Consider the following 9,698-nt stretch of genomic DNA (forward strand, 5'->3'; position numbering starts at 1 on the left):
TTAGGGTAGTAATTCCGTTTCCAAAGTCGAGTGTGTGCTGATCGGTCATGTATCGCAAACATATTTCACGCAAAGCCGGTATTGGTCTCCATTGATTTTAACGATGCTCCTTAGCTAGATCCGTCATGAACTTTTACATGGTATGTCTTGATTTTAGTATCGAACGCTGTGCCAAGTCTCAAGGTTGACACTCAATGATTATGGCAGCAATTTCGTTATTAAGTTCGAGTATGGTAGAGATGTGCGCTGATCTGACACTTAGCCTACCTAACGCATTGCGGATTTCACGCAAAAGCCGGTGTATCTGTGTTCCATACTGAGATAGGTGATGAGATGATGATATCATGAAACAGTTTACTAACATCCTCGGTTTGCATTCAAATATTTAGTTTTATTTTATATTCTCCAATGTCAATTTCACCGTGGAATGGTGGCCTTCGTGTTACTGTGGGCCATTTCATGTTAATCTTGGGGGGTTCAATAATTTAGGAGCCATACTTGTACTCGCTAGATGGCGTATGCTTGACGATACTTCCTGGTCTGGTCTAAGGGAATATTCTGGATATAGCTGTGATAGGGTACAGTTTGTCAATAGTAATTGGCCCACCGGACGTTCCCTCACTGTATCTACCGATCTTGTTTGGACAATATCTTATTCGCGCTACTACTGTGTCGTATTATAATTTGGATATAAGGAAATTCGATCAATTGGAACTTCAAGCAATATACTTTTCTACCGTACTTCAAGATCGCGTATATTTGCATCGGGAAACTTATAGGACTTTGCGGCGCTGTAAGTTCAAGGGAAGACAGCTTACACAGAATCACATAGGCAGTTCAGCGACCGCAACAGTAGATACAGCTAAAGGTCCGGTCGTGGAGTAAATACACTGAACGGCCAGGAAGCGGAACAGTAACACAGGACGGCTATCGGTACATAAGGAAAGGACAATTCCATATTCTGTGGATTGGTGCCGGTAATAGGACTTGCTTCATTCATACTGATATTGGAGAAAAGGACACACTTCTGTTCAAGAAAACAGTAAGTTCATGTACTCTGGTTTTAATAATGACTCCTGGAAGAAATAGGAAGAAGTCTGGAAAGGCTTCTCGCGGTGGCCGAAATGGTGTTAATTCAAGGAATTCTACTTTGGTGGGTGAAGATAACGTAGATTCGGATCCTAATAGAATTATGGCCGAGGATTACAAGCATGGCCACACCGTGATATCGGACAGGAGAACTAGAGGAACCTCCGCATTTATTGAAAACATGAAACAAGAGTTTGACTTCCGTGTCAAAGAGGTATTGCGACAGTGCAAATGTTTGAATGACCTGCTAGAGTCACGGGACGTTCGGGAATATGTTTCAGAAGCATATTTAGATATGCAAAAGAAGTTTGCTCTACTACAAGATTTTTGGATGGATCTTGAGCCTCGTCTAAGGCCAGAGGAATTGGAAGAAATTTCTCGTTCATTCAAGGATATACAAGATCATGTAGAAGAGACTGGCAACAACGCAAAGGATCATTTGGACGAATACAACGGCGAAGTGAAGGCGAAGTTCTCTGAGCCCACTCCAAGACGGAATAGGTTCGCTGTACTAGAAGATTCGAACTCTCCCGAAAGAGAGACTGCTCTGCTGGTTGAACAAATGAAACGGGACAACGAGCAGAAGATGAAGGACCTGTCTGCTCAGAATCAACGAGACTTGCAAAGGCTAATTGATAGAGGGCGGAAGTCGACACCGAGTAGTGTACTGGATAACACCGAAAATGTAATGGATAGAGCACCTAATAACGATGGTGCTCATGGGATATATCATGTTAATGCAAATCTGGATCAGGTTTTGAAGGAATTGGCTGTTTCGAATGCTATGTTGGCGCGATCGTGTGGTCTACCAGAAATTAAGGTTGGTGTTTTTGATGGCAATATTCTTGAATATTTAGCCTGGGAAACTTCGTTTGATGCATTGATTCAGTCGAAGACATGCAATGTGCATGAGCTCTTGAACTATCTAGAGTCACATCTATCTGGTGAGCCTAAGGAAATGATAAAAGGTTTACTGCTCTTGCAGAGTAGAGATGCCTATGAAAAGGCACGTAAGAGATTGAAAAATAGATACGGCAACGACAATGTAGTTGGGAATGCATTTTTGAATCGACTATCTTCTTGGCCAAAAATCAATGTCAAAGATGGGATTGGTCTGAGAAAATTTGCAGATTTTTTGGATCAAATCGCAGCAGCTGAGCAGAAAATACCTGCTGTTGGTGTTTTGAACTATGCTATTGAAAGTAATAAAATCATTGGAAAACTACCGCAATTTCTGAGAGGTAAATGGCGGGATGAAGTTTACAAATGGCGAAGTAAATATGGTGAGGCGTCATATCCACCATTGAAAGAAGTGGCAGGATTTATCGATGTCTGTGCCGAAAAGATGAATATTCCAGAATTGGATGATCTGGATTCACCAAATGACAAAGGAAAAATTGGCACTCCTGAAGTAGTGAGCAATAGAGACTCTTACAAGGGAAAATTTAAGGTCACATCGTTCTCGACAGAATGTCAGGACGACACGAGTGTTACAAGGACAAAGTGTTATTTTTGTGAAGAACCACATCACATTGATGATTGTGAAGGCTTTGGAAAGCTATCCCATATCGACAAACGGGAATTTATCATGAAACGAGGACTATGTTTTGGTTGTGGCTCATCGCAAGACCACATGGCCAAGTACTGTACAGCAAGAATAATTTGCAGGATATGCAAAAGGAGGCATTTGACATCTCTGCATGTGGAACCTGATGAGGTGGACTCGAAATGTACGCAAGTGTGCTCCCAGGAAGGACAGGAGGGAGGTAAGCAGAATACTATGATAGTCCCTGTTTATGTGAGTACTGCTGCCAATCCTTCCAAGAAGGTCAAATGTTATTGTGCACTAGATGGTCAAAGTAATCGGACTTTCATCATTGATGATCTAAAGGAAACTTTAGGACTGAAATCTGTAAATACCAAGTTACAGATGTCCACATTGTATAAATCTGGTGCAGTTATTAACTCAAGCAGGGTCACTGGAATAAAAGTTTCAAGTATCGATGAAACCTCTTCTGTCACTATTCCTCAAGTTTACACAAGAGCAGAAATTCCAATTCAAATTTCACAAATCCCTAAACCTCAGGTGGCAAGAGAGTGGGCTCATCTTCGAAGCATTGCGGATAAGATTATGCCCTATGACCCATCTATGAAAATTGGAATAATAATTGGCACTGATGTTCCTAACGCGTTACGTCCTCGTGAGGTTGTAGCCGGTGATGATGAGGATCCGTATGGTCAACTATCTATGTTTGGTTGGGGAATTGTTGGTAATGTTTGTAAGGACTTGAAGGGTGAATCATCTAGCGTGGTATCGCATCATACTATTGTGAGAGAGGCACAAATGGAAGAAGGCTTCGAAACTTCAGAAGTTGTTGCTGAAGGGAATACCGCCTTTGTATACATGACAAAGGCGAAGGAAGTTATGTGTCCACAGGAAATCAATCATTTGCTAGAAATGGATTTCATCGAACATAGGAATTTGGAAGCTTCTTTGTCGGTCGAGGACAAGCGTTTTATGGACATCCTCTCAAACGGTGTTTCAAGGAGAGAGGACGGGCATTACGAATTCCCTCTGCCATTGAAATACGACAATGTTAGAGTGCCAAACAACAGACCTTTGGCGGCGAAAAGAGCAGAGCAGGTCAAAAGACGATTGGGTAAAAACCAGAATCTTCATGCGGAGTATAAGGATCAAATGAATCTGACAATTGAAAAGTACGCGGAAAAGGTTCCAGAAAACATACTTGATTTAAAGAATGGTCGTATCAACTACATACCTCATTCTCCTGTTTTTCATAACAAGAAAGGAAGTCTTCGTATTGTAAATGATATGAGTGCCAAGTACGGTGGTCTGTGCATCAACGACGTACTATTGAGCGGACCAAATTTGATGGACAATATGACAGGAATCTTGTTGAGATTCAGAAAGAACGAAGTAGCCATCATGGCGGACATTGAGAAAATGTTTTTTCAATTTTATGTCAATGAAAAGGATCGTGATATGCTGAGATTTCTGTGGTGGAAAGATGGAGATCTTTCAAAGGAACTTTTAGAGTATCGTATGAAGGTATTTCCCTTTGGAAGTGTCTCGTCGCCAGGCGCGGCCATGTATGGCATGAAGTTGGCAGCTGATGATGGAGAGCAAGAGTTCGGCTGCAAGGCTGCAGAATTTGTTCGATCCAATTTCTACGTTGATGATGGATTAACCTCGGTAGAGACTGTGGACGAAGCTGTTGAATTGGTGAAAAACAGCGTGGGTATATGTGGAAAGGCTGGATTGAGACTGCATAAATTTGTGTCGAACAAAATGCAAGTATTGGAATCGATTGATAAATCGGAAAGGGCGAAGGGATTACAGGACATTGACCTCGATACTATGTCGTCGTTAACAGAGAGGTCTTTGGGAATTTTATGGAATCCATCATTGGATGTGTTTAGGTTCCACAGGGAATTGGTGGATAAGCCAGTAACAAGACGAACAGTATTGAGTGTTGTATCGTCTATCTTTGATCCGATGGGTTTTCTGGCCCCTGTTCTGCTGGTTGGAAAGGTATTATTGCAAGAATTGTGCAAAATGAAACTCGATTGGGACACTGCGCTACCAGAAAGTTATGCTCGTAGATGGGAAGATTGGTTAAATGATTTGAATAATTTGGATAAAATTCAAATCAAAAGATGTGTGAAACCTGATGAATTCGGTACTGTTGAGGAAGTGGAGCTTCATCATTTTTCCGACGCTTGTGAGTATGGATACGGGCAATGTTCATATCTCCGATTGGTTAGTGATAAAGGGAAAGTGCATTGCACTCTCATTATGTCAAAATCGAGAGTTGCACCCTTGAAGCAAGTGTCAATTCCTAGGATGGAACTGACTGCGGCTGTGGTATCCGCCAAGATGAGCAAATTTCTCAACACAGAGTTGCGGTATGAAAATTTGAAAGAGTATTTTTGGACTGACAGCAATGTTGTTTTGGGATATATAAATAACGTAGCGAGGCGATTTCATGTTTTCGTGGCAAACAGAGTTCAACTGATACATGATTTGACAGACTCTTCTGCATGGATGCATGTGGCAGGACATGACAATCCAAGTGACATTGCAAGCAGAGGTATGTCGCTGGAAAAACTTTTATCACTTCCGTTATGGTGGGATGGACCGCAATTCTTGTGGAAAGAGGGAAGAATTGAAATACCAAAGGACGCTCGTCCATCAGGCGAATCTGTGGATGACTTGGTAGATGTGGAAGTCAGGAAGACTGTGTCATTCTGTACAACTTCCAATGAAAATTCGGGATCTAAATCTTGGAATACGAATTTGAAACAGTTTTCGTCGTGGTTCAAGGCAAAAAGGGCTGTTGCAAACTGCCTGCAATTCAAAGACAGATTGAAGGGTTTGCCAATAAACAGTTCTCTCACTGTTGAAAGGTTGTCAATGGCAGAAAGGATCATCTTGAAAGACTTACAGAGCGAATTCTTTCCGGATGAATTGGAACGTCTTGACTCTGCATCAAAGTCGAAGGGTTCTACTGTAAAGAAAGACAGTCCTTTGTACAAACTAGATCCATTTGTGGACTGTGATGGCTTGATAAGAGTTGGCGGAAGAATCCGTAATAGCTCTTTGTCTACTGAAGTCAAGAATCCAATTTTGCTGCCTCGGAAATCTCATGTAACGGACTTGATCATTCGCCATTTTCATGGAAAGGTCAATCATATGGGACGTGGAATTACGCACAATGAGATACGTCAATATGGATATTGGATTATAGGTGGTGTGAGCGCTGTCTCTCAGCACATCCACCAATGCATAACTTGTCGGAAATTACGGAAACCATTATCGGCACAAAAGATGTGCGATTTACCAGAGTCGAGAATGGCTGAGCAAGGTCCATTCACATTTTGCTCGTGCGATTTCTTCGGGCCATTTGAAATCAAAGAAAGGCGATCCGTATTGAAAAGGTACGGAGTTATTTTCTCGTGTATGTCATCCAGAGCTATACACTTGGAGACGACTAACTCTATGGACTTGGATTCATTCATTAATGCATTGAGAAGATTTCTTGCAAGAAGAGGGCCGATAAAATCACTGTTGAGTGATTGCGGAAGCAACATCATTGGGGGAAAGAATGCTTTCCAAAAGGCGATGGGTGAGATGAATCAGAAAAAGGTCAGAGATTATCTCTTGTCTGAAAATTGTGATCTGATAGAATTCAACTTTCACGTGCCAAAAGCTAGTCATATGAATGGGAATGTCGAACGCCAAATTCTTACGGTGCGTCGTGTTTTGGAATCATTGCTTTGTCAAATAGGTTCACATTTGGATGATGAATCACTCAGAACCTTTTTCGCAGAAGTAGAAAATGTGGTAAATTCAAGACCACTAACTGTTATCAATTTGGGTGATGTCAATGCGCCAGAACCATTGACACCGAATCATCTGTTAACGATGAAACCAAAAATTTTGTTGTCACCTCCAGGGGAATTTGGCAAGCCAGATCTCTATGCAAGAAGGCGCTGGAGAAGAACACAATACGCTGTGAATCAATTTTGGTTCAGATGGAGAAGGGAGTTTTTACCTGGCATGCAACAACGCACTAAATGGAGCAAAGTTAGTCGAAATGTTCGCGTGGGAGATATTGTTATCGTTCATGATGATGACCTTCCGCGAAACTCTTGGAAATTGGGAATCGTACACTCGGTTTCGAGTTCGACAGATGGGCTGGTGCGAAAGGCCAAGATACGCATCGCCGACCGTACTATTGATCAGCACGGAAGAAGAATCAACGATGTGCAGTTTTTGGAGCGACCTATCCACAAATTGGTCGTGCTTCTCGCTGCAGAGGAAGTTACCGAGGATTCCACCGACGAGGAGCCACTAATGGACTAATGTTTTACTTAATTTGCAAAAAAGTTCTTTGTCATTTTATAACTTTTTTGGGGGGGTATGTTACTGTGGGCCATTTCATGTTAATCTTGGGGGGTTCAATAATTTAGGAGCCATACTTGTACTCGCTAGATGGCGTATGCTTGACGATACTTCCTGGTCTGGTCTAAGGGAATATTCTGGATATAGCTGTGATAGGGTACAGTTTGTCAATAGTAATTGGCCCACCGGACGTTCCCTCACTGTATCTACCGATCTTGTTTGGACAATATCTTATTCGCGCTACTACTGTGTCGTATTATAATTTGGATATAAGGAAATTCGATCAATTGGAACTTCAAGCAATATACTTTTCTACCGTACTTCAAGATCGCGTATATTTGCATCGGGAAACTTATAGGACTTTGCGGCGCTGTAAGTTCAAGGGAAGACAGCTTACACAGAATCACATAGGCAGTTCAGCGACCGCAACACTTCGGGCCATTTGCTCACAATTACAACCCCTGTCAAGCGCGATAGCTGTTTCGTTTTCGATGGCGGCTAACAGCTGATCGCTTGATCAGCCGATTCCTCAGTAAATATTACGCAAAATTCGGCGTTGATCTGTTCGTATTAATTTTGACAGTGTACCATACCGAAAACGGTCATGAGGCTATACTTCTCGATGATTTCATGTAACAGTGTACCAAGTTTTCGGCTTTCATCCACGTATTTATTCGGTAATATATTTTCCGAAGGCGATTTTGCAGCAGACATATAGACACTATAGACCGTAAGCCGTATGTGTCGTGTGACAGTCTCCAGCCTCAAGGCCAGAATCTCCCAAGCTGTACCGGGATCGAATTTCCGAGGCTGCTATCCGTAGTTCTTCAGAATGATGTTTTGGATTCAGTATGACATTTCCTTGTCCAATCTATGAGATAACAATTGCGTATGTGTCCGAACTCGTTGACCTTTCCAGTTAGGCATACGCAATCTCTCGATTTATAGTCATTTCCATTTCTGCAGATAAGTAGTCAGGTCAAGTGCGAACATGAATCGTGTTGAATCTTTGCTCCGTACGCCGTTTAGCCAGCTGCCTTTAGAGCAAAAATTAGAGGTAAAGCGACTAGGTCCGTATCAGCCTAGAAATTGCCCATTGATCCAATCGTACGCCGGAGGAAAGCGCACTCGTGCCTTTTCTTCAGCGCATTTCGATAAAAATGAATGGCTTACTTATGGTGAGGATAAAAACGCCTTGTTTTGCTTTTACTGTCTTTTATTCGACAGTGCCGGTACCGGAAGCAGTGGCTCTTGTTGGAACAAAATTGGTTATCGCGATCTGAAGCATTTGTCAGAGCGTCTGAAAACGCACCAAAAATCCCAAGTGCACATGGCTAGTGCAGTTAAATATAAATTGTTTGGCAGAGTAAATGTAATGTCGCAGCTCAATGAAAGTTATCGCGTATAGGTCGGAGGCGCTGCAGCACTTTACAGAATTGCTGACTCAATGCTGAGCATGGAACGATTAAAACACCACAAGGTGTCATGCGAATGCTCTTTGTAGGTAGTTGGTCTGTGTATTTTTGGTATAGTCTTACTCGGCGCTTGCGTAATCTCTACCACGAAATCATAACGCATGCTACTAAGGATAACCTGATGATTGATTCGTGGCATGGGAACGATTCTTAGTTCGCGTACATTTTGTAAAATAATCATTTGACTAAAAAACAATGAATAAAACATTTGTTACCGCACTTCAAGTCACGCCACCGGCAAACCTCTCGCGGCACCTACGTTAAAAATCATTGTTTACGGGGAATTCATGTGGCCATCATGAACGTTGAAAAACGCTACTGTTACGTCATATTGATAACAAGTCGCTTGCGGCCCTTTCCCCACCACCCGATATTGTCACGAGCCGCCACTGGTTGTAGCAAATAACAAAGTCCCATTTCTTTGAAAATATACCGAGCAATCACAATCATAGTGTAGTGGTCGTTAACAGGACTTTCCGAGCTTGCAGAAACTTCAACAGAACCACATAAACATCTAGTATCAAAAATGCACCATTCCATGTAGTTTCCAGCACTACAGTAAAGTTTTTTGCATTTTTCGTAGGGAAATTACGGTAATTTTTAGTTCTTGACGGCTCACCGGTCCGCAACATTTGTTATGAAGTTTTATCGGTCCGCGAGTTCAAAAAGATTGAGAACCAAACCGTAAAACCGGTAAAATCTTGATTATAATTATACGGCCGTCTCCACATACTTATATTGGGTGTTTGGGGCCGGGAATAAGAAATTAGAATTGGTTCTGAAATCACTAAGATATTTTAATTTTTCTCTCGAATTTTTCGTTTTTAATATAATAGTGTTATTGCAATCTGAGCACCACCATACAAATGCGAAACACATAGGAAATTGAAGCACTCATTAAAGAGGTATTACAAAGTTGGAATCGTGCGCGTCTCACGAATGACGAGTTTTCTAGTACGTTTGAGTGATTCCAATATATTTTGTCTATAACAACAATCCTGATAAGAGGTCAAGAAATACAAAACATGCAACAAAGGGATTAACAGAACCAGAAGATGCACCATCATTAATTTTGTGTCCAAAAGTTTCGAAGCCACACCCTCTATCAGCTATACCGTAGGCTCGTAGGCTGAGGATGGGTAAATAATTGATAGTAATATTTAAAACTACCAATAGTATCGACGATATTCATTTATGAGGCTCCGAGC

General features: G+C 41.7%; 1 protein-coding gene across 1 annotated transcript; it reads left to right on the forward strand.

The window, feature by feature from the left end:
• Positions 1–446: 446 nt before the first annotated feature.
• LOC145442682 (uncharacterized) lies at positions 447–7,341 on the forward strand. Its single transcript, XM_080320667.1, has one exon. It carries the CDS (start codon positions 1,070–1,072, stop codon positions 6,974–6,976), a length of 5,907 nt encoding a protein of 1,968 aa, XP_080176793.1. The 5' UTR covers positions 447–1,069; the 3' UTR covers positions 6,977–7,341.
• The last annotated feature ends 2,357 nt before the right edge of the window (positions 7,342–9,698 follow it).

Source organism: Botryllus schlosseri, chromosome 7, assembly GCF_051294905.1.
Source record: "Botryllus schlosseri isolate E-star chromosome 7, Bs_hap1, whole genome shotgun sequence".
NCBI lineage: Eukaryota > Metazoa > Chordata > Ascidiacea > Stolidobranchia > Styelidae > Botryllus > Botryllus schlosseri.